Source organism: Eurytemora carolleeae, unplaced genomic scaffold (genome assembly GCF_000591075.1).
Source record: "Eurytemora carolleeae unplaced genomic scaffold, Eaff_2.0 scaffold687, whole genome shotgun sequence".
Classification (NCBI taxonomy): Eukaryota; Metazoa; Arthropoda; class Copepoda; order Calanoida; family Temoridae; genus Eurytemora; species Eurytemora carolleeae.
The window spans coordinates 176,418-198,348 of NW_019396800.1; the positions used below are offsets into that span (position 1 = coordinate 176,418).

Consider the following 21,931-nt stretch of genomic DNA (forward strand, 5'->3'; position numbering starts at 1 on the left):
TCAGGTTGACCGATCAAGTTTTCCCTTTAAAACTTTAACAGAACACAGTTTACTTTATTTCTATTACATAAAATAGGATCATTTCAGAGATTTGCTTGCACGTCTGCACCTGAATGTTAACTGGTTGATTTGGTGTTTATATAAATGAATAGATATCTGCATCGTTATTTTAAATTTTGGGGAAAAACGAAATTTTTCGTGAACAATTTTTTTAAAACATTGAAAAAACGAAAAAACTATTTATAATCGTTCGACCGGACTTTAAAAAAACTGTAGTATCTTTAACTAAACGAACAAATTTTCTAAACGATTTTGAAAAAACGGTCGTTTTTTTAATGACGAACAATATGTTTTAGAATAAACTTTTAAAAAATAAATCCACGATTTTTCCAACACACTTTTGCAAAAACTATAATTTTTTTCTGAACAAACGATTTTATTGAGCAAAAGATTTTATTGAACTTATAACGATTTTGCTGAACGATCGTTCAATGAGAAAATGAACAAAATAGATGGAAAATGAACGATAATTTTGAGAAAAAACCGAAATCAATTTTTTATTGAACGATTGAACAAAGAACAAAATGTGTCTTTCACGAGTAATGAACGAATGAAATGAAAAAAAACGAAACCGCCCATCTCTTAAAATACAGAGCTAATTCAGAGCAGACAAACAAAGATATTTCCACTGTCTTTGCTTAGATAAAGGTTTAAAGGGTGCTGCTGTTTATTTTTGTGCTCTTAAAGAGACAGTCGACGTAATTATAATAAAATGACATGTTTGATTCACAATGTTACCCTTTATATTGTTGAGATAATAAATAATATAAGAAATAATATAAAACTATAATAGAAGAAAATTTAAGATCACAATTTTCAATATTTACCATTGTAAATCTGACATGAAACTCTATGTAAATGGGAGGGGTGGAGGGGATGGTAAAATTGACAGGATTCATTTAATAAATTAGATTACAATCCCTTTAAGCTGGTACGTGAACAAACTAAATTAGATCTTCATATATTCATGGTAGGAGAGGGTAGATGTATATCAGTAGAATACTAAACTATAGGAATATAGATATTAGATTAAAGCATCAAGCAAAATTGGTTTCAAATTATTTTACTAAATTACAAAAACTAGACGTTTAGGGAACGAGCGCCTCCTTCTTGTAAATAATTTTGGCTCTTAAAGGGAGTGTTCGCGAAAAATGAAAGGGGTATAGGCTTACGCCGAAAAATAAGCGCTTTTGATCGCTACAATCTTAATTCTATCTGTTGCGTCTACAAGGAGAAAATTGTTAAAAACGACTCGTGCTGAAGAAAGTTGCAACATTCAACTCGGATCGTAAAAATATCAATTTAAATCCAAACAAATCATTTAGATATTAAAACCAAAAATCATCGATAATTTTTCGATGGATTCATATGTAGTTGATATTTCATAAGATTTTTAATTTTTTTTATGATCTGATACTTTGGAAAACATTTATCCTGTTTCGAGGATTTTTGATAATAAAGACGACATTTTTATATTTTCCAGGAATGTTCGAAAATCTAGCGCCAGCGATATATTATTTTAAAAAATAAAATCTGTCGGCGTAATCTTAACTGACCCTTTATACCTGATTCACAACGGTACCCTTTAAACATTTGCTTGCATGAACTATAAGAGACTCAATTATCAATGGTTAGCATGGTATTCATTTAATATTGTTCCTTGTCTATAGATATTTGATATTTCGAATCAATTCGGCCAAAATAAGCTGTGAAGCTTTAAAATATAAATAGCTTTGCACTCGGAGAGAGGTATTATAGAATGCTGACAGACAATTTGTACAGGGAAATCGTACATACCCCGTAACATTGGACATAAAGGTTAACATGTACATAAAAGGAAGAGAGGGATTTTTTGTAGACATCATTCAATTATAAACCAAACTGCAGATAACATTTAAACTACATTGGTTGACAACTTGACGGAGTGTACGGAGAAATTATCTTTCTATCAGATAAGAATTTAGCATGAGACATTTAGCGGCCAACATATCGTCCGCCAAAATACGTGAATTACACGACCACTATATATAGAGAGAACGGGGTCTGGTTTGCACCATTAGCTTGTAAATCTATATGAGTTTAAAACAAGTAATAATTTTCCTTGTTTTTGCAAAAAAAAAATAAAAAAAAAAAAATATTGAAAAAGGTTAATATGGTTTATTTTTATATCTGTTTTTGCAAAGGCGATCATGGCTCAATATTAAAATAAAATTAAATTCCAAAAGTTAAAATTCAGGATAAAATATTGAATTTCATTTTCTCCATGAAGAATATAGATTAAGATTGAAGGTATAGGATTAAAGTTTCTAAGATTCAGAACTCAGAAAAAGAACCACACATCTAACTTGCATCCCCAAATCCCAATTTGAACTTTTATTCGGAAATTCATATATTGTATATTGCGCTGGATGATAACTTAAAATTGGGGAATAGGAAGACGACATTAAAGCAATAATTAAATGAATTTGATGTTACAAAACATGCAGTTTTACAAGTGACTTATTAAATAACTTATAAAGTGAAATGGGTTTGTTTACACTTTGCAGTGTCTAATGTTCAATCAACTATTTAAATTCATAATTTGAAAATAAAAGTCGTCTTCCGCCTCCAGAATTTTATAGTTATTTTTGTTGTTCATTAATTTCTAGGTCAACATATTTCTAACTTAAACTTCTCATTATACTACGTCTGAAATATTTCTTTTCAATTTCTAAAATAACTTAAAGACATATTTGAAAATAACAAAATATAAATATATATTTGTCTGCAGTGTGTAGGTTTGTTTGTTTGGAAAATGTATTCAATAATAAACGTTAGAACTGTTGAACTGATTGGGCCCAATTGTTTAGTGGTATCTCACAGCCTCACAGGCTAATGGGCGGGGATAATACATCAGTTTTGCCTCGAAAATAATGTCGATTTCGTCACCAATCTACTCTATCGGAAGATTTGGCGAAAATGTCTGTTTTACGAGAATCGAAGAAAAAATGATATCTTTAAAAGCATCAGCTTCAAGGTGAAATTGTTTCTAGAAAAGACATGCGCCAGAACATGATAAATCCTTTATATAATTCGTATATCTTTTATATGATATATGACATTTTTCTATCCTCTCCGGAATGTTATGGATGTATAATATAAACAATCCGGAAATTGTTAACGTCCAGTGTGTCCATATAAACATATTTAGTGACAACAATATAATCGCCATCAGTATTTAATTTTTTTGACACACTATGCTATAGGCTGACAGTTTGAGAAACATTTTTGCTAGTTTTTCAACCAAAATTCTAAATTTTCATTATTTCCTAAAGTTTCAACTGCACTTTAGAAAAAGCTCAAAAGACGAAAAATTTTCAGACGAGCGATATATTATACAGTACACAATTTAAATTCAACTTCCTATAATTGAAATTTAATAAGATATAAACTTTTCGTAACTTCTTTTATTCTCTGATTTTTAGGGACACACACCCTGTTCATAAACTGGGAATTTGGAGAATTTCCCATATATTCCTCAACTAAATATTGAATATTAATATGAAAATATAAACAAAGTATATGTACTATAATATTTACTATTAAATGAGAAGATCTAGGGTTGAAAATACCAATGGGTAAAGTTTTTAGGTCTGTTTTAAAACTTTAAAGTTTTTAGACTTTTAAGATTCTCTTCTAGAATCTGAATCGTAAATCTATCTATAATAAAACAAGACATTATATATATGTTCCTAATAGCCGGCCAAAAAACTGGACGTAATGAGCTGAATTTTTTTGTGGACACTCATGGGTAGTCTGGGGGTGACATAGACTAAAAGAATCTATTTTTTTCTATTTTTTTTCTTCCACGGGCAACTCCGCGCCAGGCCCTTTAGCTAGTCCTTTATAAAAAGTGCATGATAAACAAATTTGCTTGTATCACTATTGCTAAATATTTAGTCTGATCAAAGATACTAACCAAATTTTTTTAAAAGTATTTTGTAAAATCGTTATTTAGTTTTTCGTTTGAAAGAAAGTTCTAGTTAATATCTTCAAAATTTGAAGCAAACTTATCAGAATACCATTTTGCAAGAGAAAAAAATGCATTTTTGTCGAGCAATTAAACCCTCTTCTTAACCGTAGATGTCACAAAACGGACCTCAAAACGATTTTTTTAGCCTATAACAACCCCAGGCCATCCATGAGTGTCCACAAAAAAACTGTTTTAAAACTTTAAAGTTTTTAGACTTTTAAGATTCTCTTCTAGAATCTGAGTCGTAAATCTATCTATGTAATAAAACAAGACATTATATATGTGTTCCTAATAGCCGGCCAAAAGACTGGACCTAATGGGCTGAATTTTTTTGTGGACACTCATGGGTAGCCTGGGGGTGAATTTTTTTCTTCAATTTTTTTTCTTCCACGCGCCAGGCTCTTTAGCTAGTCCTTTATAAAAAGTGCATGTTAGAAAAATTTGCTTGTATTACACTATGCTAAATATTTACTCTGACCAAAGATACTAACGAAATTTTTTTTTTAAAGCGATTAGTAAAGTCATTTTTAGTTTTTAGTTTGAAAGAAAGTTTTAGATAATATCTTCAAAAAGAAAAAAAAAGCGAAATGTGAAGCAAACTTATCGAAAATACCATTTTGCAAGTTGAAAAAATCGCATATTTGCAGAACACTTTAAACGTCTACTAAACCTTAGATGTCACGAAACAGACCTCAAAACGGAATTCAAAACGGACCTCAAAATGGACCTCACAGCGGAACTCCAAACAGAACTCAAAATGGACCTAAAAACGTACCTCAAAACGTACAATTCAAAACGTACCTCAAAACAGACCTCAAAACAAACCTTAAAACAGACCTCGAAACGGACCTTAAAACGGACCTCAAAACGGACCTCAAAACGGATCTCAAAATAGACCTCAACACGGAATTTAAAACGTACCTCAAAACGGACCTCAAAATAGACCTCAACACGGACCTCAAACGGATCTCAAAACGGACTTCAAAATGTACCTCAAAACGGACCCCAAAATGCACCTCAAAACGGACCTCAAAACGTACCTTAAAACGGACCTAAAAACGATGCCTATCAGTAGGTTCAGGTTGACCGATCAAGTTTACTTTAAGCTAGTCTACAACTAAAGCACGAAAACTAAAAAGTGCCGCTCTGCTTGACTTTGATTAGCCCTGTAGATTGTTAAATCTTTTCATTCAAAAGTTTACACTTTGAATATTAGACCTGGCTGAAATATTTAACTTTTCCATTTTAATAAATTGATTATATTCGTAACTTTAACTTTAATTTGAAACGTTTTTGTGTTCCAGAGTTATTTTGGTATCTTTATAATATTGAGTTTTATTGCATGATGATAACACTGATCATGTTCAAAGCATAATCTGAGAAGTGACTATAAGAATATTATGGTTCAGTAAGATTTTGTATTTTTATATTTTGAAGACGACATCACAAATTTTCATATTTCGAAGACGAAATGACAAATTTTTAAAACTCTTGAAAGAATAATCTCCTGAGAGACAAACTCATGAATCTACTATTTTTAGAATGAAAGTATTTACTCTCCAGGTTAGCTTTAGTGGANAGGCTCTGTCACATTTTTTTTAAGTCGTAGTAATGTTAGGTTGAAGTTCTAACATCTGACGGAAAAATGGTAATTTTCGTGAAAACTCTTTAAATGGGTATTTTAAGCACGAATCAAAGAGATTAAAATGCATTTTTAAAAATAATTGTTGCTAGAATCTATTAATATATCTATTTGTACATGTTTTTTGAAATCTTTACGTTTCCTCTACCAAACCTATGTAAACTATGAGTGACCTTTTAAATGTAAGGAATATTTCGTGGATCATAGAACGTGGATTTAACGGTTCTGTCAATATTCCAGAAAGATGTGACTTTCGATCACAATTTGACCCATTAGACATATTTTTTTAGCCTTTTATCTTGAATACTTTTTTGTCGGCATATGCATTATGAATGAAAATGTATAGAATAAACAAATCCGTAAAGCAAAATATTGTTGAATTATAGACCAAAACACGTTTGATTTTTAAAAGAAGAAACTCTGGTTAGTCCGGTGTGATAGGTTCCATTCAAGGATAAATATATAAACAGTGTCCGAATTTAATGAAATTAAGGCACGTCTCAAATCCCCAAAAAACCGGTTTTAATTGACCGCCGGCTTAATTCTTGAAAAATTTAATACAATTTTAAGTGGAACCAACCATATTTGAGCCGCGGCTTAAATTTAAGCCGCGGCTCAAATTCTTTAAATTCGGCCTCTGGAAAAGTAGTTATAAATTAAAATCATTATAAATCCAAGCAAGCTACAATTGATACAATGTTTGTTAATGCAAAGATTATAAGAATATATATTTTCATATATTTACCCCCCCTTAACCCCTTAAAATATCTCACCCATCTATTCAGTTCGTTTTCTTACTGAAAAATCGATTATTAAAATCATTCGTTTAATAAAATCTTTCGTTCAGTAAATCGTTCTTTCAGTAATTTTAAATCTTTCGTTTTTTCGTCGTTGCCCGTTGAAAAAAAATAATTTTTTTTTAATTTTTGAAAAATCGATTTTTAGCCTTTAACACCCCCCGGCAATCCATGAGTGTCCACAAAAAATTTCAGCAGTCCAATCGGTCCTGCCGTTTAAATGGCTATACGCAACATATATGAATGTCTTGTTTTATTATTTAGATTTTGTCTGTGAAAATGGGATAAGTCAGGATATGAACTATAGATATGAATGACCTGGTAAAGAGGATATGAACTATAGATGTTAATGACCTGGTAAAGAGGATATGAACTATAGATATGAATGACCTGGTAAAGAGGATATAAACTATAGATGTTAATGACCTGGTAAAGAGGATATGAACTATAGATATAAATGACCTGGTAAAGAGGATGACAGATCGCTAGATATCTCTCCATAGAGAAAGCAACTATCGTTAACACCGATGCGTAACTCGTCCTAAAAACATTTTTAAAAATTTAAAAAGGGTCTGTGGACGTAATTTGAAGTAAACCTCCCCATTAGTACAGTGGAATATAATATATCCGATTCAAAATTTAAATTGAAATTACGTTTACAATTCTCTTAAGTTTAAATGTACAGCTACATTAGTCGGCGATTATATCAATACAATAAAGACGACTTTTTATTAAAGTTTTGTTTGTTAACAAGCTTTTTCCGAATTTAAAGTTTAAAGTAATTAAAGAGAAGCTTTTCTTTAATTAACAGCTTCTGATTGTTTACATTTTTATATGAATCCATGCTGTTTAAAAGCTTGATATATATCAAAATTTAAATCAAAAGTTGTCTTCATTGTATTGATATGTGAGACGACGACTGTATTAAAATCATGCATCAACTATTAAACTGGGCCGATTTAAAAATGTCACCAATTCTCGCTTCTTGGTTTAACCTTAATTACCAACTTGTTCTTTTTTCTGTAGGCCTAGATAAGATTATTTCAAACTATATGTTGTGAAGCTTTATGTTGCCACAAATATTAGAGAAGTATTCGAAAAATCAAGAAAAATTGTTGTGGAAAAATCAAATCTTAGTTGACAGTGAAATACTTACATCTCAGATATGAGTGCCCGGATCTTACAGAGAGGTTCTCCAAACACCCAGGGATACTGCTGCCAGTAGCTGGTCAACTCATAGGGTAGACCTTGTAACAATAAATATATATATATATATATACCCAGGTATACTGCTGCCAGTAGCTGGTCAACTCATAGGGTAGACCTTGAATCAAAATTTGGGCCCGATCGGTAAATTTAGCCGTTTTGACGTCTGTTGGATAAAAACAAACAGACAGACAAGCAGCAAGCAAAGCATAAATATATAGATAAATTTAATTCCATTCAAATAGAATAGAAGCATGTAAGATTTTAATTTCTTTTTTTAATGATGGACTTCCCCAACATATTAGGTCAAAATTCTAAATTTTGACAGGTCATAAACCTTTCCATTGGATAAGTGAGGTGATTTGGTTAGCTATCGGATAGATAAATATATATATTTATTGTTTATTGGATCAAACTAGCACACCAGTAATTCGTCACATTTTACAAAAAAAATTAGAAATGTTTGTTTTTGCAGAATAAATAGTCTCAGCTCTGCAGACTCACTAACTTACAAAAGTGTTTCTTTCTTTTTTTAGAGCAGAATAATAAAATAATAGAATGAAAACATTCTTAATTTATAATGTCTAACTCAGTCATTGTTTATTTACGTTAGCTCATCTCTGAGAAAAGTAGCAAGACAAATTCTGAATAAATCATTTTTTTTCACAAAGCAAAATGAAATAAAATTCTTACTTATAGAGTCGGAATGTCATGGGGCTGAAACTTCTACGAGTACCTCTAAATTTGTTGTAAAACCTGCACACCTCGTATTGGCTGAACTAGCTTGGACCAGATTAATAAATAGGAGAAGTAGTTGAGCCAAATAAATTAAATTGAACCACATCTCTTCAGTTTGATCCGTCAAAAAAAAAGACCCGGCTGGACCGGCCGCGGGCGGCGGTACGTAAATCATTATTTCTCGCGTTTAATACAATATATCTATAATTCCTCTCTGATTGAACTAAATTTCGGACATTTGATTTGCCACAAACACTAATTTTCTGTTCCTCACATCTTTTTAATCTGGTGTCGTATTCCGGCTTTGACGTCTTAAATAATGTATTTATAAATCTTCATATATATTTAGACAAAATTTTGTATCATATTTTAATATTTCCATTATTAGTGTAAAGTAATAATTTTTGATCTATTCTTGTTACTTGTTAGTGCACTGTAAAGAACAAGGAAAAATATTTTTATTCAGATATTTCTCAATACATTATATGCATTTATCAGGGTTTTTTGGTTTTATTGTCGGTCAATTTTCACTTTCAAACCTTTTTTTCGTGTTTTCAATTACGTATTTTTGCTTTTCTGTATGTTTGTCAGTCGTCTGTACCCAATACACGTCTAACTGGCTAAACCGATCGGGTTCCATTTTTTTGTGACAACTTACATGGTCAAAGTAAAACAATTTGGCTCGGGAAAAAAATGTCAACATTTTTAGTTTAAATAAATGCACCAATTTGAATAGAAAATTCGCGAAAATTTGAGTTTTACAATTACGAAGAAATAATGGCCGCTTGAGATTTGAGAAGCAACATTACACGCTTTGATTGCTACAAGAAAAGGGGCCGCAGAGCGCCCTATACGCATTCTCCACACATAAATCCAGACTAATGTGAAAATTTATCAAAACCGGGTCGATTTTGAAGTGTTCCAACATCTTAGCCTTGGATTTTTTCTCAATAACTCACTTTTTTATTATTTTTAGTTAGTCCTTTGCATCATTTACATTACATTTTTCAAAACGATCGTTTCGTTTTTCGTTTTTCTTCGTCGTTTTTAAAACGATACGATCATTTTTCAAAAAAGTGAAAACGATCCATCCCTTACTGTTAATATATATGCATAGACTAGTTTGTGGGAATCCTGCTTTGCCCGAAAACTAAAATTTCAAAAGAAGTCAAACCGGTCATGAGTTTATATATGATAAGACATACAAAACGAAAACAAGAGATTAATATTATTATATTTTGATAAATGATGTCATTTGTGTAAATCGATAATTATAAATTCGGCATTTTTTTACGAAAAAAAAAGCTCTTTTACCTAATCAGAACTTTTGATGTTAAAAACATGATTATTTTTGTGGCTTATTTTTAGATTTTTGACAATATTTTTAGAAGTTCAATTATTTTTTTTTCTAATGGCTTCTTTTTTAGAAACTAAGTAAAGTAAATTATTCAACGTCCGATCTAAAAGTTTTTTATCTGAATTTAACAATTTTACAACTGAAATATAGGCAATTAAACATGAGCAATTGGGAGTTTTTTTAGATTATAAATTCTTTACTGGTTGTTTGGATATCTCATGATAGAATAAGATGAAATCGTTTTCAATTTGCAAACCATTTCACAATCGACTAGACAAAAGAAGTTGGACAAAACTTATGCAACTGTAAGTCCTCTAGAAAGGAAAGTATATTTAGATAGCATCTTTCATAAAATAGTTTTAAAAACTTGTCAGATTTCAGTGAATTATCCCTTTATTTAATATTTACCTAAAACAAGAATGACAAGATCTGCTAGAGCCAGGGAGAACAGATAGTAGTTGGTAGCTGTGTGCAGGGATTTATGCCGGATAATTACTAAATTTTAGTTCTAATTTTCACCACTAGATGGGAGAAATTACAAAAAAACGACACATTAACGCCTTCGTTAATTAACATTTTATACGGAATCTTTGCAAATTTTTACTCTTTAAAGATTGTTAATAACATTATGGAAATTATAATTAAATATAAAGAAAAAAACAAATTGAGTTTTTACCACAAACTCTGAGTCATGTAACTTAGATATTTAAAATATGAATTCTGTTATTGATCAAATCATCTAAGTTAGAAATATGAAAGGTTTACACCATCGGGTTGCAATGATATACGGATTTGAAAATGAGTTTGATGCAAAAACTCAGTTTCTTTTTGAAACGGAATTAATTGTCTGTCCTTTTTGCTCCTATTTATTACGTTAGTGTTCATATAATTTTCGGTTTAATGCCCCCTCCCCTGACAATCCGTTATAGGAAAAATAATTATCTATTTCTGAATTAGAAAATGAATGGAAATAAAAAAATGGATTACCCAGGCATACACACAGATTTCCTGCAACCCCAGTCAGAAATATGAACGAGTAGATTACAGTTATTGGGATTAAAACCTGAAAAGTACATCAATAAATTTTTTGTATTTTTTAAACTTCAGAGTCCAAAACTAAAGAATGAAAAGTTTCAGTTTAAATGCTGGCGTTCGTGACTTAAATTAAACCTTAACTTTAAGCTATAATAGAACTATTTCATTCATTGAAATCGACAAGTTAAACATTTAACCCCAGGAAAAACTTGCAGTCTCATAATATTTTACTCACCGAAACCGAAAGTCAAATATTTAAATCCGGAATTTACCCGCAGATCTTATAATTTTCTATCAATCAATCAGGGCTCTTCGGGAAATGTTTTCATATTAGCCATTTTTCTGATGTGCTTTTATAATTCTAGGGTTGAATTTAGTTTAACCCCAAATTCATTATTTTGCAGAACTTTTAGCTTTAACTTGAAAGCTCAGATTCTTTAGTGTTGGACTTAGCATCGTGAGTTGTCATATATCTACAACAATTTTACTTGCGCATCATTTCGTGCCGTTTAATTACGCGCAATTCTAAGCAATTCCAAGCAGTTCCGCTCAATTTCACGCAACAGAATTCCGATTGGAAACCCTAGTTTTCATTTTTTATACAAGATAAAAATGCTCTTTTTAGAGAATATTAAGAGCATAATTTTCAAAGAATCTCTTTAGAACTAATTTGCAAAGAGCTGGTTTCCAAAGACTAAATAATTCACAGTTCTCCGGAAATTCTTGAAGGTTTATTGTTCAAAGAAATTCTTGAAGGTTTATTGTTTAAAGAAATTCTTGGGAACCTTGTAGCGAAAAAACTTCGTGATTCTAAAACAGAAAAATTTCCCAAAAATATTGTGTATTTTTGTTTAAAAGTACATATTTAAAAAAAAAACTGTTGCTCCACGATTTTTTTTACAATAATTGTAATAAATACACAATATTAATCTGATTTTGCTTTTGTTATCATTCATTTAGTCAAATCAATTCTTAATTTATGTCAAATCTATATTTTTAGAATATTCAACATTATTGGTTTTTAAATAAAACTTATAATAACTAAATATTTCTGAATAATTAGGAAAATTTTCTACTTAAATTGTAAATATTTTCCAATTTTCCAATTTAAAGATTTTAGATTTAACTTGCAAATCATCAAGAAAAGGAATTTTAACCTATTTCTCAAATAAATTATCAAGTACAATTTAATAGGTAGCAATAGAGAAATGGACCAATTATATATGACGTCACAAGTGTCAAAAATAACAAGGAAAACGAATTTTCTGACATTAGTTGAGATGTATTCCAAGAATAAATAAAAAAGTGTTACAAACAGAAAATAAAGAACAAATAAAATTGTATTTATTTTACTGTAAGCACCTTATTCTAATATTATCACTATTATAAATAGTTTTGTCGGACACAAAAACTAAGTTGAAACTTGTGACTTGAGAATACAGCTGTACTAAGACTTAAGAGTGTACAAATTCTACGTAGCCATCTATTAGAATCTATTTGTTATTTTTGATCAATTTAAAATTTACAAAATCCGAAATTAGACTCTTTAGTTTGATTTAAGCAATACAGAATTCAAAAGAAGAACATTTTTATTATATTTTCGAGACCTTAATTCTGGTTGAAATCCAGTTTTAAATTTTACAAATATACTTTTCAATAAAATTCAGAATTTTGTTTTGAATTATAAACTCACCCTGTCAGTAAAATATTCAGGAGTTCATTAAAATTCTTTCAATGATAACTCTCAAATCAGTGGAGTTAGGAGTACAGATGCAAATTTTTTTTATTTAAAATCTAATTAGTCCCTGTACTGCTAAGTCTACTATACTAGTATAAAGAACTATTTTAGTCTCTATTTGTAATAATTTACTTTAATTAATTTTTACAATATTTTAAAATATTTATTATTAGATATCTTTTTAGTTTAGCCAGTAGCCAAACTAAAAGTTCTAACTAGTTCCTATTCTTCTAAATTCAGTACTAAAAGGTCTAACTAGTTCCTATTATCATAAATTCAGTACTAAAAGGTCTATTTAGTCCATATCCTCACAAATTCAGTACTGAAAGGTCTAATTAGTCCCTATTCTTCCAAATTCAGTACTAAAAGGTCTAATTAGTCCCTATTCTTCCAAATTCAGTACTAAAAGGTCTAATTAGTCCCTATTCTTCCAAATTCAGTACTAAAAGGTCTAATTAGTCTTTATTCTTCCAAATTCAGTACTGAAAGGTCTAATTAGTCCTTATTCTTCCAAATTCAGTACTGAAAGGTCTAATTAGTCCATATTCTCACAAATTCAGTACTAAAAGGTCTAATTAGTCCCTATTCTCATAAATTCAGTACTAAAAGGTCTAATAAGTCCCTATTCTTCTAAATTTAGTACTAAAAGGTATAATAAGTCCCTATTCTTCCAAATTCAGTACTAAAAGGTCTAATTAGTCCATATTCTCACAAATTCAGTACTAAAAGGTCTAATTAGTCCCTATTCTTCCAAATTCAGTACTAAAAGGTCTTTTTAGTCCCTATTCTTCTAAATTCAGTACTAAAAAGTCTAGTTAGTCCATATTCTTCCAAATTCAGTACTAAAAGGTCTAGTTAGTCCCTATTCTCATAAATTCAGTACTTTTAGTACTTTTAGTAGTCTAATAAGTTCCTATTCTCATAAATTCAGTACTAAAAGGTCTAGTTAGTCCCTATTCTTCCAAACACAGTACGGAAATGTCTAAGTAGTCCCTATTCTCTCAATTTGTACAAAAAGGTCTAATTAGTCCCTATTCTTCAAACACAGTACGGAAATGTCTAATTGTAGTCCCTATTCTCTCAAATTGTACAAAAAGTCTTATTTGTCCCTGCTAATTAAGTCAGCCCCTAAGAAGGACTTGTTTCTTCGTAACTTTATCCTTAAAAGATCTAATTAGTCCATTTTCTCTTAATTCCCGTGCTAAATGCCTTTTTAGTCCAAGATTTACTGAATCCATCCTAAAAAGTTCCTGTTTACTAAAGTTCATTCTAAAAATTCTAATAAGTCCCAGTTCGTCAAGGTCAAGAAATTAAAAGTCCAGTACTGTGGTATATCTAGTCCCTGTTNAAAGATATAATTCTCATAGCTCCTAGATATAAAGATATAATTCTCATAGCTCCTAGATATAAAGATATAATTCTCATAGCTCCTAGATATAAAGATATAATTCTCATAGCTCCTAGATATAAAGATATAATTCTCATAGCTCCTAGATATAAAGATTTAATTCTCATAGCTCCTAGATATAAAGATTTAATTCTCATAGCTCCTAGATATAATTCTCATAGCTCCTAGATATAAAGATATAATTCTCATAGCTCCTAGATATAAAGATATAATTCTCATAGCTTCTAGATATAATTCTCATGAATTCTGGATATAAATCTCATAACTCATAGATATTATTCTCATAACTAATAGATATAATTCTCATAACTCATAGATATAATTCTCATAACTCATAGATAGAATTCTCATAACTCAGAGATATAATTCTCATAACTCAGAGATATAATTCTCATAACTCATAGATATAATTCTCATAACTCATAGGTATAATTCTCATAACTCATAGATATTATTCTCATAACTCATAGATATAATTCTCATAACTCATAGGTATAATTCTCATAATTCAGAGATATAATTCTCATAACTCATAGATATAATTCTCATAACTCATAGATATAATTCTCATAGGTATAATTCTCATAATTCAGAGATATAATTCTCATAACTCATAGGTATAATTGGGTTTTTGATCAGGCCAGAAAACTGTTTATTTTCAATTAATCTTTCAGAGATAAAATCTGTGTGCTAGATATCTGTCTAGCCAAGGAGATTCAGGGTGGGACGGAACTTTATTTCCTGTAAACAAACTTTAATATTGTCTTAAAGATACTGAATTAGTGTAATATCAAGTGACCCTCCTTGCAAAGATGATAACAACCTATCTGATCAACAATATGGAAGATTTTGCCGGTTTTTACGTTTAAAAGTGCGTAATTATGATAATTCAAATGAGTTTCCTTGCAGAAGAAATGCGCAAGTTACTTTTGTATCGAAACTGTACAATTGAAAAAATCAGTTTTTTCAAAAATGATCTAATTCAAACTTGATCAGGCTAAGCGCTTATAGGTATTGTTGTGAATCGGGATTTGCTATATTTCCATGGAGGGTCACTTACGCGTACAGTCCCTTTAAGATATTGTTAAAACTTGATATAAAGTACATACAGTTTAGGCATAGCCGTCGGTCCCAAAGACCTGATATAACGAATAGTGAAACCGTGTACACTTAAATTTCTTTGCTGCTTAACTCGTAATTTATAAAATCTGATCTCAGGAAGGATAACAGTTGGTATCCATCTCATGCTAAACTGAACAAATCTAAGCCTCTTGCATTTTTTTCACAAATGCTCCCTTTAACAAGATTGTTGTTTCTGGTCCTAGTTTGTACTGTATCGCCCTCACACCGGGTAAATAAAGCAGACACTCAATAGGACTAGCCGGTGCGACAAGGTTGACTCGGTAAGACTTTAGGTTGAATTTACTTTTACTAAATGGTCAGGGGTGCGTGTTGCCTCTGAAGATTGATTATTTTTAGTTTTAGAGTTTAAAGGATATCATTGTGACTCGAACATGTCTCTCTAAACATAATTATGTGTACATTCTCTTTAAGTATTTCCTAGGAATAATATTAAAGAATCTGAAAATACTCGTACATATTCATAACATAAGAAAAGTCTTCTTTTGATAAACATCAAACATTTTATTAAGCCTTAATATTTTTTCTTCAATAGAAATGTCTGATTATTTCTAATATGTTCATTGAAAATAGAATCAAAGAATGAAATTGTAAAAGAATTAGGGGGAACTTTTTTTGTTGACATCAATCTTCTAGATTTTTCTTAGAAATACGAACATGAATTATCAGTACATAGATTATAAACACCCCAGAATGCTAGTATTTTTCAAGGAGAATTGAATAGAAGGAGGGGGCGATAGGGTTTCCGTGCACTTTGCTGTGACGCTTTTGGACTGCTGAAGAACTAGTTTTTGCGTAACAACAATAATAAAGGCAGCCGATCTATGTAAACAAACATGAGTTAGTAAACTGTGAAAGTAGTATTATCTTGTTAAAAAAGATTGAAAAAGTTAAAGATTTTAGTTTTATACGAAAAGGACCTTATTACAGCGACATTTTCAATCAAACTCAAGGCTATCTGCCCCCCCCCCTTATAAATACGCCATAGCTGCCAGATATCTGTTTATCATTTGTGTTATTGTTTACAATCTTTATTATTGTTGTTACGCAAAAACTAGTTCTTCAATAGTCCAAAAACGTTACAGCAAAGTGTATAACGGAAACCCTATCGCCCCCTCCTTCTATTCAATATCTCCTTGGAATTTATAAAGTCTGGGATTAGATATGGTCTTTTTGATATAATTTTTCATTGCTCATTAAAATATTTTTTTTATGCGCAATATTTGAAGAAAGTGTGTGGAAGTAAAAGAAAAGTTATAAATAGACTATAAATTGTTTTTACACAGACGTGTTGTGTTATTGGCCCAAATATACCCTATAGTCTAACACGTACATTTTAGATAACGCAATATACGCATCATCACAAAACGGCCAGAAAAGGAATTGAATCTGAGCAACATATCCTAATTTTCTAATCCCTATATCTTTGCAACCAAATGCCTATAGACCTTAAATATTTCAAACTATGAATTCTGTGGCAACAATAACCTAAGTTTGAAATATCAAAAGATGTAGGGATTAGAAAATTTGAGTTTATGGAAAACTCCTTTCCTTTACTTAATCACTTTAGTTTCAGTAGAAGTAAATATTTACATTTACTGTTAGCGTCGATTAAAGGATTCATAACTCTATTTGGATAATGAGATAGATAGAAAGATAGATGTTACCGCCAAACAATTTCTATTGGTTCAGAATAGACAACAAACACATGACTGAACCCTGATTGGATCAGGCGCTAATGGAACGGCATACAAGTGTGTACTGCGCAGACCCTACACAATTCTCTGGTATTCTTATGAGAATCTTTTTGAATTCATGTGTTTATATTGACAAACTTTCTTGTTTTATTTTCTAGTACAAAATATGAAATAATTGTATTGTAAGTGAAAGGAAAGTTAAGTATAGACGCGTTTAAACTGTTTTAATGCATTTATTGTTTTTGTCCTTTATACCGTTTATAATGTATTCATACGATAAGTGTTAAAGGGATTGTAAGCGTAATTTCAAGTGACCTTCCATGCAAAGATGTGAATGTCTGACCGGTAACCTTGAAAGTTTTGTTTGATCAATTATCAATTATATCATTGATACTGATTAATTTAAAACTAATTAATCTAAATTGTGGTTTCTCTGCAAAAGTGAACTTCGCATTTCTATTATACAGGAAAACACAAAGGAATTATGATTTATCAGAATTCCCTTTTGAATCTTGAAAAACAACAATTATAAATCTGATATAGGTTTCAAAGGTATCGTTGTGAAAAGAACATTGCAGCCATCTTTTCATTGATGGTCATTTGAAATTATGCTTACAGTCCCTTAATAATTTAGTTAGAAAAATTATTCTTAACTTTTATTTACAATTGATTCAAATTAAGCTGACTTCTTATTGGTTGAAACTTTGACCTTAAGAAATCAGTTAAACTTCCTTATATTTGAATACCTTTCAAACGATCTATGGAAATATAATAAGAAGTGTTTCATTCTAGATAGATTATAGTTATAAAATGAATGGATGTAACATATGACAAGTATTATTCAAATTTTCTGGATGGGGTGTCATGCAGTAGATTGGACATTGGGCACTGGACTTACAATTAGTCTTTTTTTCCCATAAAGTTGTCAAAGGAGTATATAAAAAAAATCTTTAAAACTTGGTAAATTTTGGAGAAAATAAAAATTTAAACAACCTTGGTTGCATTTATTATTAAAGATTTAGACATATTTCTCAATATCTTAGTAAATCCTTAAGTTACAAAAACTGCAGACCACATTTTAAAAAATCCTAAAATAAGGAGCATTGCCACAAACTCTAATTATCCAAACCCTAGTCCTTTACCTTCTAATGGTTCAACCTATTCCAAAGGGAAAACTTACTTCTAATGTTTGGGGGCCTAGTTCTTATGTCGTTAATAAAATTAAGATTTTCCACAGAATTTACGGGGATAACCACTTTTTAATCTCATTTTCTTAGTATTAATATATATATAATTAGTAATACCCCAATTAAACATTATATTATTCTTTGAATTTTATCATCTGCAGATATCTTCAAAGTGCCAAACATGGATTTATACAGATAACACGCTAGTAGAAGCTGGAGTTGATTTCATTTTGTGTACAACGTTTCTGACATATTTCATGCAATTGTAGGACCCAGCACCCTGAAGTATAATGGGTGCCTAAAATTACGTGAACAATCTCATTAAAAATGTTTTTTTACCTGTTATTCTCTAGATTAACCTCCACCCCGCTCAGCTCATCCATTTCATCCATTAATTTCACTCTACTTACAACACACTTCCAATCCACTAAAATAATACATTTAGGATCCATTTCTTCCATTAATTTCACTCTGCTCACAATAATTCTTATCCGCTATACAGGATCCATTTCTTCCATTAATTCTACTCTGCTCACAATACTTCTAATCCACTAAAATAATTCATTTATACAGGATCCATTTCTTTCATTAATTTCAATCTACTGATAATACTTCTAATTGACTAAAAAAATACATTTATACAGGATCCATATCTTCCATTACTTTCAATCTACTAATAATACTTCTAATCCACTAAAATAATACATTTATACAGGATCCATATCTTCCATTAAATTCAATCTACTAATAATACTTCTAATCCACTAAACTAATACATTTATACCAGAATTATTTCTTCCATTAATTTCACTCTGCTCACGACAAAATTCTAAATATTGAGAATTGTCTTTCAATTAATTGGAATATTTTTATTTAAAATTGCGAAATTTCTACTATACTACTCTTACCTCCTCTTCTGGTTTGTGATTCTGTGATATCTATCAATCTATCCTTCTATCCGTTTCATCTTAAACATCTTTTTCTGAAAAATTTGAAATCAGTTCCTTAAAAACTATGATTTCTATTGTATTATGAGGTACAAAATAAAGAAAGCCATTTGAGGCAACATTTAAAATCGAGAACTATTTAAAAACGCTAAGCCTTGATTGTAAACCTAGTTTTAAGTTCTAAAAGGTTATGACTCATAAAGATATGAAATACTAGACATTCTTGTCTTTAAAGCAGAGATTGCTTGAAATTGGCCCACATCGATTTATTTACCTTTGAAAAAAAATATTTCTTTAAGTCCTTTCATTGCGTGTAAAGACACGCCCTCTAGAGGCCTCTTTAATCTGGTTAGGAAAGAAACGCCTTTTCTTTTAAGTAATTGTAAAAGATTTTGCTTGTCTTTTAGGAATATAGGTTTCTATGTTTTTTTTTTGTATTTTGTATATATAACGTCAAATAAAAATATGAAGTTGAATATGGAAATATATATAAACACCATAATTATAAATATTTAAGGTATTTAAATCATCCTGTAGAAAATTAAAGTCATTTTCTGTGTAAAACCTAATGTTTCTTTGAGAAAATAATCATTTTATGAAAACGTATTTTGAATTTAAAGTTTTGAAAAATATATATTTAAAATGATTTACGAGACATTCCCTCGTTTAGAAATTCTTTAGAAATCTTTAGTTTAAAGGTAATTATAAGAAAACTGTGAAATCTATTGATCTGAAAGGAAAATAATTTTCCTAATATTTGGTTGAAAACAAGTTCTTAATAAATCATTAACAAAAGTTTCGCCCCCCTCGCCCCACTCTAATTCTTTAATAGAACGTATTCTAGAAAAAAGTTAAGAACATTTTTTTGTTCAATAATTTTGAACTAACCTCAAAATACTTAATACTTTACTAAAACTTATATAACTGTCCATAAAATAACAATTTCAAGAAAAAACAAATGTCTCAATAAAAACTTGCTCATAAGTATTTTTTTATTTTAAAAGCAGTTTAACTTCCTCATGGGAAATTTCAGGTCTAACTTCCCAATGGAGCTGGGTCATTCGTCGTACAGTTTGTTTTTGTACAGATAATGATACAGGGTGTCCCAATAAACATGGGAATTCAGTGACGACTTTTATATTGTCTTCGTTCATTGCAGCATTTTTTCTTGAACACAATTCTTGCAGTATATCAGCTTAAACAAATAATATCGGAAACGCACTGGTCTTGAGATTTTCAAAATGTGGTCTTCCATCTACCATCTACTATCTTCAAAATTGACGGAGATATGATAAACTTTGTACAAATTTCAATTTATTTAATAAATCAAAATTGTATCATTTTTAAAATACAAGAAAGGTATATATATAAGGTAAAACAATTTATGAAAAGCTCCTCTGACCTGCAGCCTCGTTTTTTTACTTTCTGTGCCATGCATTAAATATCAAAAATCAAAGACGACTTACATGTCGTCTTTTAATTCCCATGTTTATTGAGACTGTCAAATGACCCCAAATACCCAAGAACTGGACTTTTAACTGCCTTTTATAAGAATGTTAAGCAGCGTATTTCATGCAATATATCGTGAAGATTTATTTTGGCTTGTGTAAATAAAGTTTATAGAAAGTTTCTTTGTACAACGTACAGTGTACATGTCACATGCACACTGTACGTGAAAGCCAACTAATACTAAGTCTGTTCTGCCAACTTTCAGATGAAATATTTATTTCTAAAACATATATTTTCAAAAATTTTAAATATATTGCTTGTGCTACATCTTGCATCAGAGCAATATCTCATTATTGACAAACCTAATCTGCTCAGTAAATCAAAGGTGAGACTACGAAAATATTAATCTATGCTTCCTGGGTGCTTCGCGTCCATATTTCCTTGTAACAATTTTACCAATTCCAACCATTTTTTTCTTCGTTATAAGAACATAACAATTTTGCAGACTATTCTATTGCAGTTGTAGATTTTGTCTATTGAATTACTTAATAGATAAATAGATATGTTTGAAAACCTGGTAAGCAGATCTACACCAAACATCGCCATCCAATGCGACATGGAATAATAGTTCTTGGATCATTTAATCCAATAGGTTTGTGAATACGAGGTCACAAAGTCGCACCAGCAATGTCGCATGAATTTGACCTTCTCCTACACTCCATGGTCTAGTTCACTGTTTAAATTTCCAATTTTTAAAAAGTTGAACTCCTGCCTAGAAATCTAATTTGTAATCCGCATATCTTTAAACCAGGTGATCCTGTAATTATCAAGACTGCTAAGAGACTAATGTATTTTAATAATAAGTCGTAGATTATAACAATAACCTTTTTGAAGGACTCTAAGAGCTCTAAATAAGTTTCTTAATTTTCACTTTTTCTAAAACATACAAATCGTCCAGGTTTTTCAAACACAACTTCTAAAAGCTGGAATATGGTGTCATTCTTTTCCATTTTTAGTCTTTTGAGCTTTTATTTTAGAGTACGTTACTTAATAATTAGGCGTATATTTGTAAATATATACAATAATTAGGCGTATATTTGTATATATAATATATTGTGTATTGTCAAAAATTATGATAAATCGTTTTCACCCAAAAAGCTTTTCCGCCTGATTAACTAGGCTGTCTAATCGTGCAAATACAAACATTAAAGGGACTAGAGACGTTATTTTTTATATGGTCTAATCTCCATTCACAGAGTGGAATATGCTTTCATAACTCTACCCTTTAATAAAACCAATCCCTATTTTTCAAGCTGGATATTTAACGCCTAACCGCTGCACATTTGAATATCCGAGCTGGGACAATTTTTCCAATCTTAGTTTGGACTGGATTTACAATTATAAAACGGCAAACCTGAGCCCAAAACTTAAAACAGGGTATCGTTATGAAAACCAGTTTAAGATCACGAATGGGGTTAGGCAGGTTTGAGGGTATTATTATTGTTATTATGAAATATT

At 30.3% G+C, this 21,931-nt stretch overlaps 1 protein-coding gene and 1 long non-coding RNA gene across 2 annotated transcripts in view; both read right to left on the bottom strand.

Annotated features, from left to right (window-relative positions):
• LOC111708802 (neuropeptides capa receptor) overlaps positions 1-11,303 on the bottom strand; it is a gene marked incomplete in the record, with an annotated part of 34,546 nt that extends 23,243 nt beyond the window's left edge. Inside the window, 5 exon segments of the mRNA XM_023482294.1 lie at positions 6,974-7,052; positions 7,668-7,758; positions 10,221-10,307; positions 10,800-10,875; positions 11,268-11,303. Coding sequence (XP_023338062.1) covers positions 6,974-7,052; positions 7,668-7,758; positions 10,221-10,307; positions 10,800-10,875; positions 11,268-11,303 — 369 coding nt within the window.
• A 2,866-nt stretch (positions 11,304-14,169) lies between these two features.
• Positions 14,170-19,001, bottom strand: LOC111708800 (uncharacterized). Its single transcript, XR_002766734.1, has 3 exons — positions 18,926-19,001; positions 18,357-18,444; positions 14,170-14,187 (listed from the first exon to the last, which is right to left on the bottom strand). It is a non-coding gene; the product is annotated as an uncharacterized LOC111708800 (long non-coding RNA).
• Positions 19,002-21,931: the final 2,930 nt, after the last annotated feature.